A 25,624-nucleotide genomic window follows, 5' to 3' on the forward strand; every position below is an offset into this window, starting at 1 on the left:
ACTTATGCATGAGGACATATGCTCACTTTGGTGAGACGCCATTCCTGGGAATGTAGAGCCATGTACTTATGTGCCTGACTCCCACCTCCGGAGTCCATTCTTGCTACACCCATCCATCAAGCAATCTCTTCCTGTGCAAGAGATATGTCTAAGCAGTCTTTCAAGGTCTGCTTCTGTTTCAGGCGAATATTCAAGCTCCAGGCAACTGGGCCTCCAGAAGATGTCCAATACCTCTTCAATCGCTATTCACAGAATGGCACCATGACCCTTGATCAACTGCGCTACTTCCTCATCGATTTTCAGGAGGAAAAACAAGCCACCAGAGAGGATGCTCAGGCAATCTTCAATAGTCTCAAGCATCTCAACATCTTCCAGCGCAAAGGCCTTCATCTTGAAGCCTTCTTCCGATATCTCCTAGGCGACCTTAATACCTCTCTTCCTCCATCTCCTACGGTAATCTTCTATTCCTATACTAGTTTTCAGTTTCTCTTCCTTTAGTAGTCAATCTTGTGTTTTTGCCATTTCAGATCAATGAAGTTTCAATCTCCAAACATTAATTTTGTGAGAAATGTCTCTGAATCCAGGTGCACCATGACATGACTGCACCGCTGTCTCATTATTTCTTATTCACAGGCCACAATTCCTACTTAACGGGGAATCAACTCAGCAGCAACTGTAGCGTTGAGCCTATCATAAATGCATTGAGGAGAAATGTAAGAGTAATTGAATTGGATTTGTGGGCTAATGACAAGAAAGACAACGTCGAGGTTCGTCATGGAGGGTATGATGTTAACTTACCCTTGTTTGTCCAACTCAAACATGGAGTAGTTGTTTGAATAAATCTGCATGAGCTTATCCTTTTTTCAGTTTCTAAGAAGACCTAGGACATCAAATGTCACTACCCATTATTCTTAATCATGTAAATCTTGTCTGCTATAGGCCCAAGAGATTTTCACTACTTTAAAATGTGTTTCCGATATTAAGAAGAGTTTATACCTACATACATACATATATATAATCATAAAAACTTTTTTCCTTATCTGATGTGAAATTTTTTCTTTATCTGACGTGAAATATTATAGTCACCCTCATACATATACAACATCATCACTGTGTGTCATAAGATTGTGGAGTCAAATAAATAGAAGTTTTTTGTATAACGAAACTAACTTCCACACCGGAGTTGGGGATCGACTCTAATACCATTTGTAACAACTTATTCGCAATCGTATAGATAGTGTTTATTTTAGGTCAAAAGGGATAATATTTATACAGTTATGAACAAATCGTTACAAATAATATCAAAGTCGATCTCCAACCTCATGTGAGAATTTGTTTGCCACTATAAATGGTGTTTGTCTATTTGATTCGTAATTTTGTGGGACACAACAAAGATGTTATATTTTCATAGGAGATGATTGTGATATTACACATTAGATAAAAAAAAAATGTCTTGATATTATATACATAAATTCCTTTTAACTTTATAAACGGATTTTGAAGCAATAAGGGTCCCTTTGGCCCAAAACAAATAATATCTACAATCTCATAGGAAGCCAATGATCATATCCTACTACACTATATTTGTTTATCCCCTTATTTGCATCCTCTCAAGGATTATAAATCTTCTTCTCTTCTTCTACTTCAAATGATTGGGAAGTGTAGGACGGCGACCTCTCCGGTTGAACTCATCAAATGTCTGCGGGCGATTAAAGAGAATGCATTTTATGCTTCTGAATATCCTGTTATAATAACATTCGAAGACCATCTTACTCGGAACCTTCAAGAAAAAGTGGCTAAAGTGAGAACATAGTAATGGGGATTTTAACCATTGTCACCCTTTTCAAATGTACCATCTTTCTGACTGAAATTGTATTTGTTTGTAGATGGTCACTGAAACATTTGGAGACATGCTGTTTCGCCCAGAGTCAGAATACTTACCTGAATTCCCTTCACCAGAATCATTAAAGAAGAAGATTGTTATCTCAACCAAACCTCCGAAGGAGTACCTTGACATTGAGAGTAATACAAAGGGAAGAGCAGGCACAAAGAAAATGAAGGATTCAGCGGAGGAACAGCCTAGGACGAAAGAGAAACACAGCTCCAGAGATAAAATTGAAATAGAAGGCACAGTGAATGAGGTAAAGAATTTTCTGGTCCCAGTATGCTGACTTAGTGAATCAAGTCTCATCTCCTTAATTGCTGACTTCCCCTTTGTTGTGCAAGCGAAAGCTTTGATGCCAACAATGTTAGTTCAAGAATACAAAGATAAAACAATCACACATACGGTATACGAGGTTTTAACGTGGTTTGGTTAACCATACCTACATTCTCGGATGAGAGAGAATTATTCCACTATACAATAGAGAATATTACAGAGGACAGAACCAGATACAACTATTGCATTCCCGAAACATCCCATGTTTACCCACTCCTTGTATTAATACCTTACTACAAGCCCTTTCACTCCACTAGGTACCCCTCTTGTTCTTCCTCACATCTCTATCCACCTCGTATAGTCTCTACAGGCCCATCTCCATCTCATGACTTTTTCCCGTCAGGACCTGGAATATTTATAGAGATATTTTCAACAACCTTCTTTATTTTATAAGGAAATCTAATATTACAATAATATATCAACTTAAAAATATTTTATATAATATTCTTTACAAAAAAAGAATTTATACTAATTAGGAATTTGGGACATTTCCTAACACTCTTTTCTATCAGGCTAAGTTAGAAGAAGAAGAAGAACTCCATCAGGATGAAGATTTGCAGAATGCTGTTCCTGATTATAGACGATTAATTGCGATCCATGCTGGGAAGCTGAAAGGTGGATTGGAGAGCTGGCTGAGCATCGATCCTTACAGAGTTAGACGCCTCAGCTTGAGTGAGCAGGAGCTTGAAAACGCTGTAAAAACACATGGAACTGAAATAGTCAGGTACTAGATATTATTACTTTCAGCAACAATCATTCAAATGAAGTCTTATATGCCTTTGCAGATGCTTAGACATCTGCTTTTTCATAGCATGATGCCTAAACTCATTTGCTGATGTTCATACAAGGATATTATGGTCTGCAGGCCTGACTGCACAATATAATGTTGCAGCTAGATATTTTACATTTCAGCATCTTAATCATCAATTGATCATTTCTTGCTTTAGGTTTACTCAGAGGAATTTGCTGAGGATATACCCTAAGGGAACACGTATTGACTCATCTAACTACAATCCCTTTGTTGGGTGGATGCATGGAGCTCAAATGGTTGCATTTAATATGCAGGTTAGACTTTGTTCCTTGTACATCTATATCAGATAACAATAGGTCAAGTGATTAATAATCACATTTTGCAATATATTTTGATATATGGTTTCTGGCTTTTGCATACTTTAACTAATGACCTGACTGTATTCCTTAGTGCAAAACAAGTTAAAGTTACTAGCTGAGTTGTGATCTTATAGAAGGAACTGTGATTGAAGTAAGAGCCATTGAGCAGGAAGGGAACTTAGATTTTCTTTTCATTTTCCCAATTTCTTGCCTTCAGGGACATGGGAAGCCTCTTCAGATAATGCAAGGTATGTTCAGAGCAAATGGCGGTTGTGGTTATGTGAAGAAACCAGATTTCTTACTGGAGGTTGGAGCAAATAATGAGGTCTTTGATCCCAGTGCACCCTTCCCAGTTATAAAAGTACTGAAGGTGCCTAAATCTTAACAATACTTTCAATTGTATTAGTTTTACTTTGCTCTTTTCCCCATTGCATTCGCTTTACTTGCATGCTAACAAACAGGTGACCGTATACATGGGGGAAGGATGGCATTTGGATTTCCGCCATACCCACTTTGATCTATATTCCCCACCGGACTTCTTTGTGAAGGTAAGACAATAATCTCAGATCATCTAGAGGAAATTCAAACTAATATCTACAACAAACTAGGGGTGAAGTCTTAAGGTATTTGTAGAAAGATTTTTAAGGTTGCATTACAAATTACATGTCAGTAAACTTTTGGTGCCCCACAAGTGATTTGAGTTTTTCTACCAGTCTTCATTGTGCATCACTGCATCACTGTCTTGATCATAACCGGTGTTTCTCTGCAATCTGTTCGGTTTTTGGGAATATGGTGATTGAATGATCCACTTGCAGGTTGGAATTGTTGGGGCCCCAGCTGACACAAGAACAAAGGAAACAAAGCCAATTGAGGATGACTGGACTCCATCATGGAATGATACATTTGAATTCCCACTGACTGTTCCAGAACTAGCAATTCTTCGAGTTGAAGTTCGAGAATATGACACATCAGGAAAAAGTGAATTCGCAGGCCAAACATGTCTGCCTATTGCAGAGTTAAGAAGCGGGATTCGAGCAGTCCCACTACATAACCGGAAGGGAGAGAAGTACAAATCTGTGAAGCTTCTAATGTGTTTCAAATTTGAAGATACAAATCTATCTAATGAGTTTTCACTTTGAAGATGATGGGGGCTTCTTTGATTCTAAATGCTGTATATGTCTATATTGCATACAAGCACTGAAGAACATTTTATCAGAATATTCGTCTGAGAAACATATCTCAGTACTTACTAGTTATGAACACAAAAAAACTATGAAGGTTCACATCCATTTACCCAGAACATGCGTTTCATAGTCTCCTGCTCGTTTGATCGAAAATTTCCCTCTGACTTTTTGTTGGCATTTTCAACTCACTCCCTTGATCACTAATCAAAAGATCACCCTATCCGAAAGGGAATAGAATATGCTTGGGTAAAGAGAACACACTTCCACATTGAAAAGTCCCCTCACATGCATAACAGTATTTTTATAAGGAAGCTAAGAAAGATGACATCAGAGCATTTCATGTTAAAGAAAGTGAAATATTAGAATGAATTCTACATGCATTGACCATCTGATTAAAGTTGGTACCCGGACCCTACATACTGTATCCTATAAATTATATATTTTGATACAGTAAGCTTAGACATATTCAAGGAACCGATTATTGGATCTTGACTTTAATATTACTAGTTGTTAAATTTAGTTGTCTTCACTTCACAATCTACCTTAATGAGGATAAGCAAAGACCAATTTTAAAATTTGGAATCCCATGTGATGAGGATTGTTTGGACTGATCTCAAAAGAAAGAACACCCTGTAATTGATGACAACTTGAAAAAACATAGGACTTTCGGTTGGGTGACACCCTGACTCCAACCCATGCAGTTCCTGAGACTCAACACTGAGACTAGTGCCATGTTATTCTAAAAAAAAATTCAATTAGCTTTTGGTCACGGGGGAGCAAAAGAATGATGAAGCCCTTTCACAAGTTGACCTTCAGCTCCATTATAAAATAAAGTGGGGAGAACCATAATACCTGCCCTTTCTACTAAGTTGCTGAGCTGGGTGCACATTCCCTTTCATTTGCCTCACAAATGTGAACAATCTTTCTGCAAATATTGGATCAATTCGATCACGTGAACGGGATGATAATAACAGGAAATTCATGAAAATTTTCTGTGTTGTTTGCTTGTTAAACCCTTATGGACTTGAATCTCAGAAAGAAATGCATATGTTCTATAAGCTCCACAACTTTGCACATACCTAGGACAGATTATTCTATATTGGATATTGCTCCACTGTATCTAATTGAGGAGAGTATGTGTCCAACTGAGCACAGCATTTTGATTTGCTTTCCTGTAATCATAATTGGAATTATTTATACCCACTTTGGCTGATGATTGTGCTTGGAATCTTTTGCTCCATGCCTCCAGGGCTGTCCCACTCTTCCACCAACCAACCAACCAAAGCTGTCAAAGCTGCTTCAGAAAATTTCAGTAGAGACATTTTTTTTTGGTTGAGATTTATGGAAACACAAAAGGCCCCATTTTATATTGATTCTAAAGCTTTGGCTGTTTTCAGGTTGTTTAAGTCATTTCAGTTGTGTTCTCCCAGTGAGGGGTGAAATTAGATCTCAAGAAAGGATGATTCTAGGGATCATGCAAGTTCCTGATTACAGGGGAGTCTACTTCAATATTCAGATGAAGAAAAAATTATCATCTTTCTTTACACTCAGAAACATACTTCTTTTCTTTACATTCAAAGAACATGACAGTAAATGACATGTAATGAAAAGAGGAATAAACAGAAAGCAAATTAGCGAAAAATAAAAAATAAAAAATAAAATGAAGAAAAAGACCTCCATGGGCTCTTGTTTTGGATGGAACTTTCATTCTGAGATAATGGAGAATGAAGTACTAGAGATGCTAGCGCGGCTCTCCTCACAAAGAGCCAGTGCCCTCTCCAGATTGGCTACAATGTCAGTCATGGTGGGCCTTTCCTTTCCCTCCAACTTCACACAATGCATAGCCATGTTAGCCATCAGCTCAACCGCCTCGGCCTCATTTGCCTCTGGTGGACCAACCCTCATATCCAATACCCTCCATAGCTCACCCACTGTTATCTGTGGTACTGCATAGTCCACTATCCCAATAGGAAGAGCTCCCTCCACTTCTTCCTTGAATACAGCTCTCTTTCCTGTCAAAAGCTCTAACAATACCACTCCTAAGCCATAGACATCACTCTTTGCTGTCAAAACATTTAGCACATAGTACTCGGGATCTATATACCCAACTGTACCGGCTGCCCTGGTTGACATATACTCCTGGTTAGAGTCTGGCCCCATTAATGATAGCCCAAAATCCGATACTTTTGCAGTCCAATTTGCATCAAGAAGAATGTTAGAGGACTTAATGTCTCTATGAATTATAGGTGGCACAGCATAATCGTGGAGATACTCAATTCCCCTAGCAGCATCTAAGGCGATTTTAATCCTCATTTTCCAAGAATTTAAAATGTTGCTACTCTCTAGAATATTATTCTTGCTATGCAGATGATCATGGAGAGATCCATTACTCATGTACTCATAAACCAGAAGCCTCTCATCATTTTCTTCGCAGAATCCCACAAGCCCCACCAAATGCTTGTGGTGAAGCCGCGACAACAATGCTAGTTCTGATTCAAATGCAATTTCCTTCTCTTGGAACTTCTTTATCCTTGAACCAGTCTCTCCCCTTTTGATGGCCACTTCCCTACCATCTGCAAGCTTGCCTTTGTAAACCGTACCAAAGCTTCCACCACCAATCTTGTTTTCCAATGAGAACATGTTAGTGGCAGCAGCAAGTTCTGATAGAGAAAAATTTTCAGCCCTGTCCCCAACAGCCCTTGATGATGGCCCGCTCCTTTGACGCCTCAATGCTAGAGAGCTCTGGCGCTTGATGGAGGATGATTTTGAAACTTGGACATTGGAACCATTGTCTATCACCGTGAAACTATCGGCATTGGCCCTGCTGACGTTTGGTTGTGCAGAATCATAAATCTGCTTGTGAAAGAAGGCGCAGACTCCAGTCCAGAGGCAGTAGACAATACTACATATGCCTGCAAAAAGTCCAATTGACCCAACAATCAAAAAGGCCAACAACAGCCTGTTTGGGGCAGGAGATGCCGGAGAATTTGGTTGTAAATCTTCCGATGGTTGTGGCGGCAAAATTGGCAATGGCAATGGAATTGGAAGATCAAATTCACAAGACTTACATATATTCCCAGACCCATCACACAGAACCTCAGAATTCGGATACATACCACAAACGCTACAAGAAGCTTCAACACATGGACCCGGAATGATCATCTCAAGTGGAAAGACACTCCCTGAAGTACGCTTCCCAGTCCACCCAGGTCCCCAGCATATCACTGATAAGTTCCTGGATGTCAATCCACATGTGAAATCCAAACCAGCAACAATTGATTCAAAGGAAACGTTTTTTATATGTTGGCTGCCAAATTCCGATAGTTTTGTTCCTCCTCCCCAGCACTCCACCATACCATTTCTTCTTTGAATTGCACAGGTATGATTAGCTCCCAATGCAAGACCTGAGAATTCGAAAGCTGAACCAGAGGGAAAACCAAGCTGCCCAGTATCATTGTTCCCTTTACAAACCAAAATCCCTGTGTCTGTCAACCCACATGCATGAGAATTGCCAGCAACTAAGCTCGACATTGAGAGATCACCAAACTGTCTTTGAATCTCAGCTCCAACTGTGCTGACACCCCAACACAAAACTCTGCTGTTGTTCTTCAAAATCCCACATGTGAACCCTCCTCCAGACGTTATTTTCTGAAACTCTGAACCCACTTCCGGCGTCGGAAACATAGACCCACCTCTCTCTCCTCTCCAACATTTGACCCCTCCACTGCTGGCCTCCAATGCACAAACCTGAGCATTACCCACCGTTAAATCGGTTAACCCAACCCTGTCACTATAGTATATGCGCTTTGGGCGAAAACTAGCATTGCTGAAGGTGGTGTCCCAGCAGAGAAGGCTGAAGCCGCCGGACCTCAGGCCGCAGAAGAAGCTCTGGCCGCCGGAAATGGCTTCGTAGGAAACTTGGGGTTGGAGGTTGATGATGTGGCCTTGTCTGTAGCATTGAATTTCTTGTAAAGGATGGCCGGCGAGGATGCCGCAGACGGTGCCGGTGGCATAGGAGACGGCAATGGTGGAGGAGGAGCCGAGGGCGTTGACCGGCAGTGCCGGTGAGGAGAGGAGGGCAACGAAAATGAAGGCGATGGTGACGGAGGAGGGTGATATTCTCATTAGATAGATTGGGATTAAGCGGCAGAGAATGTCTCTGTTTTTTTCTTCTTCATTTGGAAAGACAGAAGAGACTGAGAGAGAGACAAGAGTGAATTGCAAAAGCCATGAGAGCTCGTGGGAATGATGTTGAGTTGCAGTGCATGGGCCATTGGGTACCAATTGGGAGGGACCCAACATCACGTTCTTCGTGGGTGTCTTGGGCCTGATGATGGGTCAAACATGAACTGGTATTGGGCCTGATGATGGGCCAAACATGGACTTATAATGGGCCTGATAATGGGCCAAACATGGACTGGTAATGGGCTCATCGTGGACCAATCATAGGCTTTACAATTGGCTCATCTTTGGCCTATTGGCAGGTTTACAATGTAGCTAATTGATTTGCTTATCTGACAGACTAAGAGTCCATTTGATAATGATTTTGGAAAACACTTTTAACTTTTTTAACACTTAAATATTTTCAAAAAGACTAGAAACATTTCTAAGAATCACGATCAAACACACTCTAAGAACCCATTATGAGTAATTATGATTAAAGTACTTTGAGTTTGTAGCACTTTTAAAAAGCAATTTTCAAAAAAATCCCATATCAAATTATTTTCAAGGAATCATTTCAAGTGATTTCCTATGTTGTTAAAAGTGATCTCCGTGCGTGTCTTGGGCCTGATAACGGGCCAAACATGGACCGGTAATGGGCCCATCATGGACCAAACAATGTATAATTGGCTCATCTTCGGCCTATTGTCAAAGTTAATCCATGTTGCCAACAGATTTGCTTCTCTAACACTGGAGCCTGTTAGGAGTGATTTTAATTAAAGCATTTTGAATTAATAGTACTTCTAAAAAGTTATTTTCGAAAAATCCCCGGTCAAATGACTTTTTAGGATTTTCTAGGAATCATTTCAAGTGATTTCCCATGTTTTTAGAAGTGATTGTCAAAAGTTTATTAAACATCTAAGCTATTCTAGCTCTTTCAAAATGACTCCCAAACTGAGCATTATGCAAAGCTCATCTTGACCTATTTGCAAGGTTACTACCAATGTCACGACCACAAATTGATTTTGCTTCTCTGACACACTTAATAACTTGACCTCGTGTTTAATTTTTTTGTTAATACTAATGTCTGATTTACTTCTCTCACAGATCTAAGGATTTCCAATGCAATTTCTTACGAAATTACACAAGGGACTTCCCAAAGGCAGGGGTCTTTTTTGGGGATCCACCTTTTGGTTACTAACAATTTTAACCAAAACCCAAGAGGGCACAACTTTATTGTAGGCAAAACAAAAAAATTGAGATGAGAAATGAAATGTAAAGTTCATTACATACCATCTTGATTGGAAATAAGGGGCTGTTTATCAATAGCATTCACTAAAATTTAAAATATTCCACTTCCTGGGGAAGCAAATAATGTGCAAAACTTGAAAATGAGAAATCTAGGGTTCAAGAGGGGGGTCAAGAGGGTCTTGAGTTTCTTCTGGATCCACACTTCTGTAATACTCAAAGTCCTCGTCAAGATCTTCCATTGTTTTTCCAAAAACAAATGCCTTTGTCCCCATTGTTGTGAAAGGCATTAAACCAAAAGCTCTGGCAGTTTTGATCTCCCTTGCAACCTTCCTCTGGGCTTTGGCGCTAATGCCAGTCTATAGAATGAACACAAGAACAAAAGAACCAGTTAAAGGGAGGTTTAGAATTTCAGTATGGGTTCAGTCAAAGATCAAACTTTGAACTTAGTTCTTACCTTGCTCCTTTTGATGATAATTCCAGCCTCCGTTATGAAATGGGCAAGGAATCTCACATTCTGGACATGAAGTAGTAATGGAAGTAAGAAAAGTGTTTGAAACGGTGAAGATCACAAAGAGACCAATAAGCTTAAAGCCATAACGTAAAAATATAGTCGTAGTTAGAATGCTCTGCAAGATTACGTGTTATGATTAGGTCATAATGAAAGCTTGCTTGCGGTCTACAAGAGCCCTTTAGGCAAAAAAAAATGTGGTTAGGAAGAATTGAAGAACAAAGATGGTTATTATCCAAGAAGGGGCTTCCCAGAATCTAATTTTTTATCCAGTTGCCAGCAAACAAACTTAGTTTGAGGAACAAAGGCTCAAATTCCCAGTGTTCTGACAATAGAATTGGCATCCTAACAGTCAGTCTATAACCAAGTAAGCACTCCTGATAACAAATGTAAAAGAGAAATTGTACCTCAGCTATCATCATAACCACTTGGCAATGAAGATAGTGTGAACCAAGACAACCCAACTCCAATCCCCTACACCCCACCCCCAAGCCCCTTCAGCTACAATCCAGTGTGAACTGTAGAATCACAACTCTTAAAAAAGTAAAATAAAAAACTGCAGACTCGTAGCTCTCCAACATAGTTTAACTTGGACTACTGAAACCAATGATCAGCGAGTGGGAAGGGATTTCATATTTTCACATGGTGGGACACATCATCAAGAGCTGCCCTACTTCTAAAGATCTTTACCAACACTGGACACTAGCAGGAAACAGAGGAAAAATATTACTAGTAGACCCTCTCCTCATTTTTAGGCCATTTCATTACATGTCTGCCATCACAAATGTAAAGATATGCTAAATCCAAGGGGAAGATGAAAGAAAAAAGGGCCTCACCCTGAAATCTGCCTTTCTCAAAACTTCCTCCGTAGTTACTTCAAACTCTGGCCTTTTGTAAGATTTGCGTATTCCTGGTTTTGTAAGATCAAGGTCCTGTATAAAGCCATGAAACACATGAAGGAGAAGAGTATTTGAAGAAAAAGATAGTAGATAAAGGACAAACATAGAAACAGGAATAGAGAAGGCAAAGTGCAAACAGAAGATAATGATTATAACTGCCTATCAAAAAGAAGATAACAAGCATAACTACCATTATATTTGCATGTAGATTACAGAAGAAATGGAGCAAAATTGAACAGGATTTATCAGCTATCCTGTAACCAGTTCATGTTTTGATTCACTGTGGGGTTGTTGCTTTAATTCAAGCCCCTATAGCCTATAGAATGAAAAATTAACTTTTATGAATAACACCATAATGCATATCAACATGAGCTTATAATTAATAAATCACACAAATTGATTATGAGTAGAAAATTCCGACACAACACTAGATAATCCAAACATATGATTTGAACAATCATGCATTCAATTAATAGAAATCATGGGATGCACACCCAGAATAAACATGTTCATACACTATACCATCCAACTGGTATATTGATTGCAAATAATCATTAAAGAATCAATATTTAACAGGCAGCAGTAACATATATGTTGGTTACGGTATTATTATATTTATTTTTCTGTGAATTTTGATTCACTAATCAAAACCATATTTTTCTCTTTATACTTAAATGAATCACCATTCATTTACATCTACCATGCTTCCTCATGATTGATGACATTCTGTTCTTCTCTTTCCCTAATTCGTTGGGTTAGATAAGAGAGAAAAATGAACTAAGAGGAGAGGGAAATGTGCAGAACGACAAACCTATAAGAATCAGCATTATCAGGCATCTTATCCCCTACATGCAAAATAGGCAGAAGGCAATTCCCTAAAATGTTCCTGGTACAAAATATATTCATCAGCCCCCTACATTTTATTGGCAATTGTTTCCTGGCATAAAACTCATATGCAGGTCAGTTAACCCTTTAAACAAATTCTTTTTAAGTCTACTTGGTGAGAGCTAAAACTTGTGTCTTATTAAGGTTTCCAAATTTTGTTATGTCCTGCATCAACCCAGGGCAACATTGTTCTTAACAAATTGGGTTGAAGTTGTCTTCACCACTTTTGTTTCCATAAGTAGAAGCACATGTAAAACTACTTATTTTTACTAGATTGATGCCAATGTTATATTCCCTAACCCAGGGCAACAATGTTCTTAACAAATTGGGTTGAACTTGTCTCCACCACTTTTGTTTCCATAAGTAGAAGCACATGTAAAACTCCTTATTTTTACTAGATTAATGCCAATGTTGTATTCTCTTTTTTCTCTAAGGAAATTATTCAGTTATAATAAAGTCTTTAGTTTTGACAAAGAACAAATGGAGCCTAATCTTAAACCTTTACTTCTTTTTTTCCACTTATCCAAGAAAGCAACATTTTTCATAACGATAACTAATCAATACAAGATATTTTACCCCAAAACCAAACATTTCCTGCATCAAATATTGGTGCAATCATTTGCTTGACTCTGTCTAAAAGCTAACTGGAAAAAAATATGTGAAAAGATAGAAGAGGAAGAAAGTAAGTACACAACATATATTTGCAACCTATAAAATGCAAAAAACGGAGAGCTGCAAATTCTGTAACACATCTAGTTCCAGATCTGCCTTCACAGAGTATACTTGCATGGAGCAAATAGGTAAGTTCAACAATAGATTTGAACCTTTTCAGAATAAAATAAAACAAAAATGGTACAAAACTACAATACCAGAAGATAGAAACCTCAAAAGGACAGATTCATACCTTTGGTTCGTAAGTCATTCCAGGCTTAAAAGCCACATCTGGTCTGAAAGCATAATCCTCTTGATCTATTTCATCAGGATTGAATTCAAAATATGTGGCCTCTTTCTTCAATTTCCCATCCATCCCATCCGACAATGTATTGAAACTCTCATCCAGACCATCCAAAAACTGTGAACCACTTCCTCCATTCGGTTTAGAACCCAAACGATATATGTCATGAGCCTTTTCAAGTCTATCAAGCTTTTGGTAGAAGGAATCAGAATTTGGATTGCTCCCAGAAGTCCCAGCAAATATCCGGTGCTCAAAGTCATCAGCAGACTCAAATGAGTTTTTTTTTTGGTTATCATCATTTTCATTATCTGTTTAAAGATTCAAGACATGAAAAATAGAGTTCTTAGGTGGTAACAACAAGAAACACTAGAAAACAATTACCAACTGAGAAGCATTGTAGAATAAAATAAACCACTGGAGAAGGATTCCCCTTTTGAACTTGTGGTTAGTAATATCTGGAATAGTAAAACTACAAGTTAGTGCCATTGCACCAGAATCACCAGATCAATAGAAAGAGGCAAACCCATGCATGTAACAATCATCAGAATCTAGATTTGGTTATCTGGGATAAGAATTCTACCAACATAGATGGGACACTAATCAAATTTCTAATTAGTTGGAAAACCCCTAAATGCAATCCTCTCCTCCTATGCCTTGAGAAAGAGTTAGGCCCATATATGGAGTTATTATATCAACAATGAATTCTAAGAATATATCTGAAAGTTAAAATGCCCTTTTCCACACAATTATTTTCTTCCCTTGTACTAAATACCAAGTACCAAAAAAAAAAAAGGAGAGGGAAAAAAAAAAAAAAAAACAGATGGTTATTCCTCTGGGTGATCGACAGAAAGAGGCAAACCCATGCATGTAACAATCATGAGAATCTAGATTTGGTTATCTGGGATAAGAATTCTACCAACATAGATGGGACACGAATCAAATTTCTAATTAGTTGGAAAACCCCTAAATGCAATTCTCTCCTGCTATGCCTTGAGGAAGAGTTCGGCAAATATATGGAGTTCTTATCTCAACAACGAACTCTAAGAAAATCTGAAAGTTAAAATGCTCTTTTCTAGACAATTATTTTCTTGCCTTGTACTAAATACCAAGTACCAAAAAAGAAAAGAAAGAAAAGAAACAAACAATTATTCCTCTGGTGATCATTTTATCTTCTCTACATGATTTTTTTTTTTTTTTTTGCTTTAAAGAGTATACTTTTGTAATAATATCAACATGCATTATAAAATCAAAAGAGAGCATGTAAATATCCTTTTGAATCTACTATGATTTCTTCCTCAGTGGTACTTGGTAATCATATTCTAAATTTTTAACCTAAAAATCGTTTTCTTAAAAAATCTAAATTTGTGTGGATCTATTTCTAGTCCCCCTTTTGTTTCTCTAACTCCAAAATATAAGATAATATGATACATCCAACACAAATGCAAAGTATGTAAAGTGGCTAAGTAAGAGATGCGATGAAAGTAGACCAAGTAATATACATGAATGAAGAACAAATGAGGAGGCTTAGGCTATAGTGAATTCATTAGAAACAAAAGAATGGAAGACAACAATGTAATCTTTATAAAGAGAGAGCATAAAAGTATAACAAGAACAAATATTTTTTCTCTAAAGTTACAAATGGGGACATGTGTAGGCATACAATCATGAATATGACAGAAAAAATAAATATATAAATATATATATATTTATATATTTATATATATGTGTGTGTGTTAGTCTAAGGTGTTAAATGCTGCAAGAAGTACACCTACAAGAAATGAAGAAGCGTTAACCCATGATTTATTTTATTATTATTTTTTTGAAAAAAGAAAAGTCTTAGATGTGACAGAGTGATTACATACCAATGCAGCTGATCACAAACAACTGGATAGGGCTTGAGTTGACTCAATGCTAAATATCTCAAACAATTAAATTTCTCTCAAAACCAATTTATTTCTTTCTGTATAAGAGATTACTCTCTTTGATATCATAAAATATTTTTGACTGTGAATCTTAAGGCAAAATAATGGTAAGTCAACACTGAAATAACTCCTAAAACCTAAAAAAGCACACCCAAACCATGAACTCTTGATGGAGACAATGATCATACAAGAAGAAACTACTAATAGAAGATCTTCTAAAATTCGATTCTTACCGACTATAGAGATATTAAATCAACTAAAAGACTATCACCATTCAGCCCAAAATGGTGTTAAAGAGTAAGAACAAAGTGACCACTACCGCATATCCATATTCTTAGAAGAACCAAATTCAGCAATGCAAATCTAGTAATCTTCCAGAAAGGGGGAACATAAACCTACTTGCAAAACAATTTCCAAAAGTCAATTGCAAAACATGGTTTCAGTAGAATTAGTAAAGATAAAAGAAATTACTTGAAATTGGACTTGTAGAGAGACTTCTGATCATCTGGGGCCACTGAATTCGGCATGATAATCTGTTAAAGGACTGTATTGCAACCCGAAACATCTTCATTTCTCCTAAAACAAAATGTAAATGTCAATGCCCAACCTCTCTACCTCAATTACACAAATCACAGAAAAAACGCACAAAAAAATTAGGATTCATAATTGACAGTAACACGTTAAACAATGAAACCTTCCGCCACGGTTCAATCATAAGACAGCATAAAAGGTAAACAAAATCAAACATATCAAAAGTTCCAGAAACCCAGTTGAAACACATCCCTAATTCTAGAACTGATAAAAATTAAAGAAAAAAAACGATGAAGATACGGTCTCAGCAACTACCTTCATTAGCTTATGAAAAACCCTCCAAAAACCCCTCAAAAAGTTCAAACCCAAACAGACCTCAATGAAGATTTCTAGAGAATAAAAATAAAATGATGCAAAAATAACAAATATTTACAGAGAATAAAAGGATTCATCAGAGAGAAGCATCGTTACCGGACCGAGGCAAAGAGCGAAGAAGATGGAGGAGGAGGAGGAGCTGTCGCGGTGAGGAACTCAAACTGAGTGCTTAAGATTCTTGCAAACGACGTCGTTTTGAAAGCAAACAGATTTAGGGATTCACATGAACCGAGCCCAGGGCAGCCCATCAAGCCCACCACACGTGGGCTAAATTGGGCCTAACTTTTTGGGCTTTGTATGCTATAGATTTTCCGTTTCCTTTTTGTTTTAACCCATCATCCATACAGTTATTTTAAATGAATAATATTAGTATCATAAAAGTTTCATTTAATAAGATAACTTTTCATATAAGTTATAATGACTTTTCGTATAAATTAAAATAAGACTTGTACGAGAAGTAACGAATGAATTTAACAACTTAAAATATCATTTTTGACCATTTAGAACCCGAACCCAATTCTTTGGAATATGCTTCTAATTATATTAAAGTCTATATTATAATAAATTTTTTTCTTTGTTTATTTTTTGTGGGATGCCATGAATATTTGTAGAGAACTTTGCATTTTTTTTTCCGGTTCAATAAAAATTCCTCAAATTATTTTTAAAAAAAAATGTATTTTAATTTTATAGATTAATCTTTAAAAATAATGCCTTTCAATTCCGCTGCCTTCTTTTGACCAAAGCGAAAAACAGAAACTATTGTCAAATAGCGATTGATTATGTTCACATTTAGGACAACTTCTGTTTTGATTGAAAGGGTAAAGCCATATTTTTGGAAGATAATGCAAGTATTTCAAGATTTTGATTGAACATAAAATGGCTTCCCATGTAAGCTAAAATAAATCTTCTAGAAGAAATAGCATATTTATGATTTTTGTATTATATATCTATATATATATATATATAAACGTTTATCACATTTTTAATATTTAAAATTTTTATTTTTAAAATATTAGAAATATGTCTTAAAATCATTATCAAACCTACTCTAAAAATGTATTTGACAATGTTTTCTTTAAAAGTGTTTTTTGAGATAATCAACTATAAGTGATGATTTTTTTATTATTATAAGTAATTTTTCAAATTTTGAAAAATGTTTCCTTAAATTTGTAAAACCCTTTTTTTTTTCAAAAACATTTTTTAGAGATTAAAACAATTCCTATAATCACTGTCAAATAGAGTTGACAATGATTTTATAAAGTGTTTTTACCCTCAAAAAATATTTTTGAAAAAAAAAATGTTTAACCGATTTTAAGAAACATTTTTAAAAATTTTAAAAATCACTTATAATATTATAAAATTACTTATAGTGTTTTAAAAAAAACCATTTCAAACAAAATCGTTATTATACGCACTTTAAAAATACGTTTGATATTAATTTTAGGAAGTATTTTTAACATTTCTAATTCTTAAAAGATAAAAAATTTTAAATGTTAAAAATATTATAAAAACTTTTTAAAATTACTTTTAAACGCACTCTAAATATAACTTCACAAATTATAACTTAAAACTAAGATGATTAGCAAACTTCTTAGTTGAATGCAATAATTTCAATTTTTAAGCTTGAGGTTAGAGTCAACCAAATAATAAATTGTAAAATAGGTCTATGGGATATGGGATAGAGTGGTATAAAATATATGGCCTATTCTTCTAATAGCTGATTAATTTTGTAATGAAATGATTAAAGGCTAATGGTATTGAAGCTATCCTCTAGAACCCTTTGGGAAACATGAAAATTTCCAAATTAAAAACTCCATATTAACCTATAAATGGAAGGGAAAATCATGTATCCATACACCAATTAAAAAAAAAAGAGAAGAGATTTTAGGATTTTACTTTTTTTTTTTTTTCAATTTTAGTGTAAAATGGGAAAAAAAAAAAATTGTCTATTCATGTATTATAATAGTGGTTTCAAATTTGTTCCACAATTACCCTTAAAACTAAAGGATAATGTATATACCGATTTGATACACCTATGGACAAGTACATATATCATTTATTTTTATTATTTTTTTCGCATCAATATATCTCACTTACCACTTTTTTTTTCCTCTTTTGCCACCATAATCCATTATCACCTATTATAGTTTTTATTATTTTTCCTTTATATTCTTTTTAATATGCTCATGTATTTTCTCATAAAACTTCTTTAATTTTAATTTTTCTTTACTCTCTAATTTCCCCATATTTATTGATTTTAATTATTTTTTTGACATATTAAACTTAAAATGATAATATATATAATAAATAGTTAATATAACAAATTAAATAAATTTATATATATATATATATATAATGGACAAAAATGAAAATATTATCCCACAAATAATATACTTAATGATTTTTAAATATTAATTATAATAATACATTTGATAAATTAAGGTTTAAATTTTAAAATTCTATTTTATTATTTAGAAGTTTATGATATAAGATTTTTTATATTAATACTAAACAAAAGATTTATTTATTTTGTAAATTCTATTACATGTAAAAGTAAAAATATCTTTGTAATACTATTTTATCATTTACAATATTTTTCTTTTAAATTTATCATATCAAAATCACAATAAGTGATGATGTTTTTATCATTTTTCTTATGATTTTAATTTGATTGTGGATTTAACTTTTTGTTTGGTTAAAATCTTTAATTTTTAATTAAAATAAAATATAAAAGAAAATATATTTTTCATTAAAAAAAATGTATTTAACCTTTTATATTAATTTCATAAAAAATGGGTACATCTTTAAAAAAAAAAAAAGGTCAATTCATGCTTAGGGGAACCGGAACCACTATCATATTTATAATGGTATACATATTCATTTGGAACCCTCGATAAGTAATTGGAGGTCCTCGCCTACCCTAAAACGAACTTTGCAATTCTAAGTATATCCATTCTTAGAGAAACCAAAACCTCTATCTCCATTCTCATGATTTATATATTCCTTTGGGGACTCTCAAGAAGGAATTGGAGGTTGTTCCCCACCCTAGAATGGACATTGGAACTAATGGTACATCCTATACAAAATTTGACACATCTTTCATAAAATTTGGCACATTCTTAAAAAAATTTGGTACATTCAATCCATGAGCTATCAGGACCTCTAAATTATTACCCATGGTTCGTTTATTTCTTTGGGGATCTTTAGGAAGTAATTAGAAGTCATTCCGTACTCTAAAACCCTAAATACATTCTTAAGGAAATTTGATATATTGTTAAGAAATTTTGGTACATCCAATCGTCGGGCTATCAAGACTCCTATATATCTTCCCATGGTCCATATTATCTTTTAAGGACCCTCAAATAGTGATTGGAGGTCATTCCCTACCTCGGAACGAACATTGGCACTCTTGGTACATCATTTACAAAATTTGATATATCATTTAAAAATATTTCGTACATCCAATCTTTGAGCTATTGAAACATCTATCTTATTACCCATGATCCGTTTATTCCTTTAAGGATTTTTGGGAAGTGATTGGAGGTTGTTCCTTACTTTGAAACGGACTTTGGAACCCTAGGTACATCCTTAAGAAAATTTGATACATCAAATCCTTGAGCTAATGGGACACCTATCTCCCTTTCCATGGTCCATTTCTTCCTTTGAAGATCCTCATGAAGTGATTGGAGGTTGTTTCCCACCTCGAAACGGACTTTGGTAACCTTGGTACATCCTTTATAAAATTTGATACATCCTTTACAAAATTTGGTACATCCAATCTTTAAGCTACCGAGACCCCTATCATTACTCATGGTCCGTTCATTCATTTAGGGATCTTTGGAAAGTGATTGGAGGTCGTTCCCTACTATGAAACAGACTTAGGAACCCTAGGTACATTCCTAAGAAAATTTGATACATCCAATCCTTGAGCTAACGGGACACCTATCTTCCTTCTCATGGTCCACTTATTCCTTTGGATAGTCTTAGGAAGTGATTAGAAGTCATTTCCCACTTCGAAATCTTGTAGATCCTTTATAAAATTTGGCACATCCTTTAAAAAATTTGGTACATCTTTCACAAAATTTGGCACATCTTTCACAAAATTTGGTACATCCAATCCTTGAGCTATTAGGACCCCTATCTTATTACCCATGGTCCATTTATTCCTTTAGGGATATTTGGGAAATGATTAGAGGTTGTTCCCTACTTCGAAACGAACTTTGGAACCCTAGGTACATCATTGAGAAAATTTGATATATCCAATCCTTGAGCTAAGGAGATACCTATCTCCCTTCCCATGGTTAATTTCTTCATTTAGAGACCCTCGGAAAGTGATTAGAGGTCGTTCCCCACCACTAAACGAATTTTAGCAACCTTGGTACGTCATTTACAAAATTTGGTACATTTTTTTACAAATTTTGGTACATCCTTCACAAAATTTGATACATTCAATCATTGACCTACCGGGATCCCTATCTTAGTACCCATGATCCATTCATTCCTTTAGGGATCTTTAGAAAGTGATTGGAAGTCATTCCCTACTCTAAAACAGACTTTTGACATCCTTGAGAAAATTTGATACATCAAATCCTTGAGCTAATGGGACACCCATCTTCCTCTCATGGTTCATTTATTCCTTTGAACACCCTCAAGAAGTGATTGAAGGTCGGTCCCTACTTCGAAATGGACTTTAATCCCCTTAGTACATCCTTTAAAAAATCTGGTATATCTTTCATAAAATTTAGTACATCCTTAAAAAAATTTGGTACATCCAATCCTTGAGCTATTAGGACCCCTATCTTATTACTCATGGTCCGTATATTCCTTTCAGGATCTTTGGAAAGTGATTAAAGATCATTCCCTCCTCCGAAATGGACTTTGGAACCCTAAGTACATCAGTGAGAAAATTTGATACATTCAATCCTTAAGCTAACGGGACACCTATATCCCTTTTCATGGTCCATTTCTTCCTTTGGAAACCCTTGGGAAGTTATTAGAGGTCGTTCCCCACCTCGGAATGGACTTTGGCAACCTTAGTATATCATTTACAAATTTTGGTACATCTTTCACAAAATTTGGTACATCTTTAAAAAAATTTGGTACATCTTTAAAAAAATTTGCTACATCCTTAAAAAAATTTGCTACATCCAATCCTTGAGCCATTGGAGCCCCTATCTTATTACCCATAGTCTGTTTATTCATGTAGGGGTTTTTGGGAAGTGATTTGATGTACAAAATTTTCTTAAGAATGTACCTATGGTACCAAAGCTCATTTCGGAATAGGGAATGACCTCCAATCACTTTCCAAATATAACTAAAAAAGTAAATGAATCATGGGTAATAAGATAGGGGTTTCGGTAGCTCAAAAATTGGATGTACAAAATTTTTAAGGATGTACCAAATTTTGTGAAGAATATACTAAATTTTGTAAATGATGTACCAAGGGGGCCAAAATCCATTTCAAAGTGGGGACTAACCTCCAATCACTTCTTGAGGGTGTTCAATGGAATAAATGGACCATGGAAAGAAAGATAGGTGTCTTGTTAGCTTAAGGATTGGATGCATCAATTTTTCTCAAGGATGTAACTAGGGTTCCAAAGTCTGTTTTGGAGTAAGGAACAACCTCTAACCACTTCTCAAAGACCCCTAAAGGAATAAATAGATCATGGGTAATAAGATAGGGGTCCTGGTAGCTTAAGGATTGGCTGTACCAAATTTTGTGAAACATCCGTACCAAATTTTGTAAAGAATGTACCAAGGTTGCCAAAGTTCGTTCCAAGGTGGGGAGCAACCTTTAATCACTTCCCGAGAATATCCAAATGAAGAAATGGACCATAAGAAGGGAGATAGGTGTCTTATTAGCTCAATGATTGGATTTATCAAAATTTCTAAAGGATGCTGATCGATTGATTTTTCATTGTTTATTAGATCAAAACAAAATTTATAACCTAATTCAACGATGCTAAGGTAACTCTTGGCCGATCAAAAAGGTTTTTTAGTAAAAGTTATGGTAGTATAACGGTCTTAGGTGTTGTCCACTAGGATGGATTATTCTCGGTAATTAAAGCTTTAATAGGAGGAAAAGAAATGATTGTGATAAAGTGAAATTGATTTGAAAATTCATGGTAAAAAATCAATTTAACAATGGTTTCTAATTGAGAAAAACAATGAAATGTGAAATAGAAAAAAATTAATAAGAAATGAAATTCTTGGAGTTAGGATTTTTTAGAAAAAAAAATTCATGGTGAATAGATGTTGAGATATAATTTTCATCAAGTTAGATTGAAAACCTAAATTCTCATTTAAACCGATTTTAGATGTAGCTTTAAGTTTAGATCTAATTTCTCTTCAAATTAGGTTATTTAATCTAAGAGATCAATTCAAATCATATATTCAATTCATCTTAAATTATCTTCCAATGATTTACACAATGCAACTATTTAATCTCATCAAATCTAGCTTTAAGAATTTAATGAATCTACCTAGTTTGCATTGTAGTAGTCATCCAAGACAATTTGAAGAGAAAAACCCCCAAAATTCAATTAATCAATCAATTTGATCAAATTATCTTTGTAATTAAAGCTCATTTCTCTAAGTCACCATAAATCTTGCCTCTAGATCTTCATTTCTCCGAGAAAAACGAGATTTAACCACTCATGGTTGGAGATTTGGTCTCACAAGGCACGTTTGGCTAGTGATAAAATGAGAGAAAATAAAGAAAAATAGAGAATTCTATTAAAAGAGAAAATCTGGAAAATTCTAAAATTAGAAGTGTCCAAAAGCTCATTTTATGAGAAATTCAAGCTTCTATTTATTGACCAAAGTCAAGTGGACACTTGGAATCATCTAAGAGGTCTTCTGAAAGCTTCTTCATCAAGCAATCTGAAGTTTAACAACAAAATGACCATTTTGCACAAGCTCAATCAATTTTGCATGGTTGTGTGAAATCAAGAATTCAATAACAGCAGTTATAGGCTTCTAGACCATTTCACATGACTGTACAAATTTTTCGCATGATCATGCGAAATCAGCTTGGGAATTCTTCTTTGTTTGTAGCACAATTCCACCTTTTGGTCCACTTTGCATGACTATGCGAAATGGAAATATTTGATTTTTAAGCTTTCTTTTGTCATTTCTTTTATTTCCTTCTTCTGATTCCACTTCAACTATCTCCAAATCAGCTCAAATCCCAGTCCAAACCAATTACATTACTTATTTCATTATGCATTTGGATCATCATCAACATTATTTGTTTTCTTCAATTTGATTCATCTCTTTTGTCACCAATTTATCAAAATCATACCTTAAAATGACTTCAAAACTTTATAAAACTTGTTAGTAACTCTTGCAAGGGTAACAACATGTTAATTGAGTATTTTAGGCATAATTACTACTCAAAAGATGTGAAATTCATGACAAATATTATCTCAAATATGCTCTTTTTGAGTAGTAATCAGATATACCTAGGGTTCCAAAGTTTTTTTTTGGAGTAGGGAACAACCTCCAATCACTTTCCAAATATCTCTAAAAGAATGAAGAGACCATGGGTAATAAGATAGGGGTCCCGATATACCAAGTTTTGTGAAAGATGTACCAAATTTTGTAAATAATGTACCAAATTTTGTAAATGATGTACCAAATTTTGTAAATGACGTACTAAGGTTGCCAAAGTCCATTTTGAGGTGGGGAACGACCTTCAATCACTTCCCAAGGGTCTCCAAATGAAGAAATGGATCATGAAAATGGAGATAGGTGTCCCGTTAGCTTAAGGATTGGATGTATTAAATTTTCTCAATGATGTACTTAGAGCTCTAAAGTTCATTTCAGAGTAAGGAACGACCTTTAATCACTTCTCAAATATCTTTAAAGGAATAAACAGACCATAGGTAATAAGATAGGAGTCATAGTAACTCAATGATTGGATATACCATATTTTGTGAACGATGTACCAAATTTTGTAAATGATGTACCAAGGGGGCCAAAGTCCATTCTGAAGTGGGGACCGACCTCTAATCACTTCTTGAGGATGTTTAAAGGAATAAATGGACCATGGGAAGGAAGATAGGTGTCTCATTAGCTCAAGGATTGGATGTATCAAATTTTCTCAAGGATGTACCTAGGGTTTCAAAGTCCGTTTCGGAGTAGGAAACGACCTCCAATCACTTCCCAAATATCCCTAAAGGAATAAATAGACCATAGTAGTAAGATAGGGGTCATAGTAGCTTAAGGATTGGATGTACCAAATTTTTTTAAGAATGTACTAAATTTTGTGAAAGATGTACTAAATTTTGTAAATGATGTATCAAATTTTTTTAAAGGATGTACCAAGGTTGCCAAAATCCATTCCGAGGTAGGGAACAACCTCCAATTAATTCCCGAGGGTTTCCAGACAAAGAAATGGACCATGAAAAAGGAGATGAACTCATCCCGTTAGCTCAAGGATTGGATGTATCAAATTTTCTCAAAGATGTACGTAGGGTTCCAAAGCTCATTTCGAAGTAAAGAACGACCTCCAATCACTTCCCAAAGATCCCTAAAGGAGTGAACGAACCATGAGTACTAAGATAGGAGTCCTGGTAGCTCAAGAATTTGATGTACCAAATTTTTTAAAGGATATACCAAATTTTGTAAAAGATGTACTAAATATTGTAAAAGATGTACCAAATATTGTAAAAGATATACCAAATTTTGTAAATGATGTACCAAGATTGCTAAAGTTCGTTCCGTGGTGGGGAACGACCTCCAATCACTTCATGAGTGTCTCCAAATGAAGAAATTGACCATGAGAATGAAGATAGGTGTCCCGTTAGCTCAAGGATTAGATATATAAAATTTTCTCAAGGATGTACCTAGGGTTCCAGAGTCCGTTTCGAAATAAAGAATGACCTTCAATTACTTTCCAAAGATCTCTAAAAGAATATATGGACCATGGGTAATAAGATAGAGGTTTTGATAGCTCAATGATTGGATGTACCAAATATTTTTAAGGATGTACGGAATTTTATGAATAATGTACCAAATTTTGTAAATGATGTACCAAGAGTGTCAAAGTTTGTTTTGAGGTGGGAAATGACCTCCACTCACTACCTGTGAGTTCTTAAAGAATAATATGGACTATGAGAAGATAAATAGGAGTCTCGATAGCTAGAGGATTGGATGTACCAAATTTCCTTAAGAATGTACCTAGGGTTTCAAAGTTCGTTTCGGAGTAGGGAATGACCTCTAATTACTTCCAAAAGAACCCTAAAGAAATAAATAAACCATGGGTAATAATGTAAAGGTCTCAGTAGCTCATGGATTGAATATACTAAATTGTTTTAAGTATGTGCCAAATTTTGTGAAAGATGTACCGAAATTTGTAAATGATGTATTAAATTGTATTTAGGATGTACCTTGGGTTCCAATGTTCGTTCTAGAGTGGAGAACAACCTCCAATTCCTTCTCCAGGGTCCCCAAAGGAATATTTAAACCATGATAATGGAGATAAAGGTCTTGGTTCCTCTAAGAATGCCTATACCTAAGATTCCAAAGTTCGTTTTAGGGTGAACGAGAACCTCCAATTACTTATCGAGGGTCCCAAAGGAATAGATATATCATGATAAGTATGCTAGTGGTTCAGGTTTCC

At 35.3% G+C, this 25,624-nt stretch overlaps 3 protein-coding genes across 4 annotated transcripts; 1 reads left to right on the forward strand and 2 right to left on the reverse strand.

Moving 5' to 3' along the window:
* LOC100853282 (phosphoinositide phospholipase C 2) lies at positions 1-4,628 on the forward strand. Its single transcript, XM_010652596.3, has 9 exons — positions 1-453; positions 585-781; positions 1,666-1,801; positions 1,887-2,141; positions 2,731-2,942; positions 3,166-3,283; positions 3,546-3,698; positions 3,790-3,876; positions 4,144-4,628. Exons 1-9 carry the CDS (start codon positions 145-147, stop codon positions 4,465-4,467), a joined length of 1,791 nt encoding a protein of 596 aa, XP_010650898.1. The 5' UTR covers positions 1-144; the 3' UTR covers positions 4,468-4,628.
* A 1,356-nt stretch (positions 4,629-5,984) lies between these two features.
* LOC100852616 (putative serine/threonine-protein kinase-like protein CCR3) lies at positions 5,985-8,740 on the reverse strand. The gene has a single exon (XM_003632130.4). It carries the CDS (start codon positions 8,635-8,637, stop codon positions 6,217-6,219), a length of 2,421 nt encoding a protein of 806 aa, XP_003632178.1. The 5' UTR covers positions 8,638-8,740; the 3' UTR covers positions 5,985-6,216.
* Positions 8,741-9,942: 1,202 nt separating this feature from the next.
* Positions 9,943-16,203, reverse strand: LOC100263805 (uncharacterized). Of its 2 annotated transcripts, none has more exons than XM_002279019.5 (6): positions 16,096-16,203; positions 15,565-15,669; positions 13,121-13,479; positions 11,269-11,364; positions 10,379-10,438; positions 9,943-10,280 (listed from the first exon to the last, which is right to left on the reverse strand). In XM_002279019.5, exons 2-6 carry the CDS (start codon positions 15,662-15,664, stop codon positions 10,074-10,076), a joined length of 822 nt encoding a protein of 273 aa, XP_002279055.2. In that variant the 5' UTR covers positions 15,665-15,669; positions 16,096-16,203; the 3' UTR covers positions 9,943-10,073. The 2 variants fall into 2 exon arrangements, with proteins under 2 accessions (XP_002279055.2, XP_010650897.1); XM_010652595.3 differs by having other exon boundaries at positions 15,940-16,106.
* Between the last annotated feature and the right edge of the window lie 9,421 nt (positions 16,204-25,624).

Source organism: Vitis vinifera, chromosome 6, assembly GCF_030704535.1.
Source record: "Vitis vinifera cultivar Pinot Noir 40024 chromosome 6, ASM3070453v1".
Lineage (NCBI taxonomy): Eukaryota > Viridiplantae > Streptophyta > Magnoliopsida > Vitales > Vitaceae > Vitis > Vitis vinifera.

What these genes read in the sequence shown, in the direction of transcription:
- LOC100853282 (XM_010652596.3), top strand. Translation starts at nt 145, where the DNA reads ATGTCTAAGCAGTCTTTCAAGGTCTGCTTCTGTTTCAGGCGAATATTC. An exon ending in CTCTTCCTCCATCTCCTACG is followed by an intron (nt 454 to 584) that starts GTAATCTTCTAT and finishes CTCTGAATCCAG; the next exon opens with GTGCACCATGACATGACTGC. An exon ending in CAGTTATAAAAGTACTGAAG is followed by an intron (nt 3,699 to 3,789) that starts GTGCCTAAATCT and finishes GCTAACAAACAG; the next exon opens with GTGACCGTATACATGGGGGA.
- LOC100852616 (XM_003632130.4), bottom strand. Translation starts at nt 8,637, where the DNA reads ATGAGAATATCACCCTCCTCCGTCACCATCGCCTTCATTTTCGTTGCC.
- LOC100263805 (XM_002279019.5), bottom strand. Translation starts at nt 15,664, where the DNA reads ATGAAGATGTTTCGGGTTGCAATACAGTCCTTTAACAGATTATCATGC. An exon ending in CTCTACAAGTCCAATTTCAA is followed by an intron (nt 13,480 to 15,564) that starts GTAATTTCTTTT and finishes ATCTTTAAACAG; the next exon opens with ATAATGAAAATGATGATAAC. An exon ending in TGAGAAAGGCAGATTTCAGG is followed by an intron (nt 10,439 to 11,268) that starts GTGAGGCCCTTT and finishes CTTCATGTCCAG; the next exon opens with AATGTGAGATTCCTTGCCCA.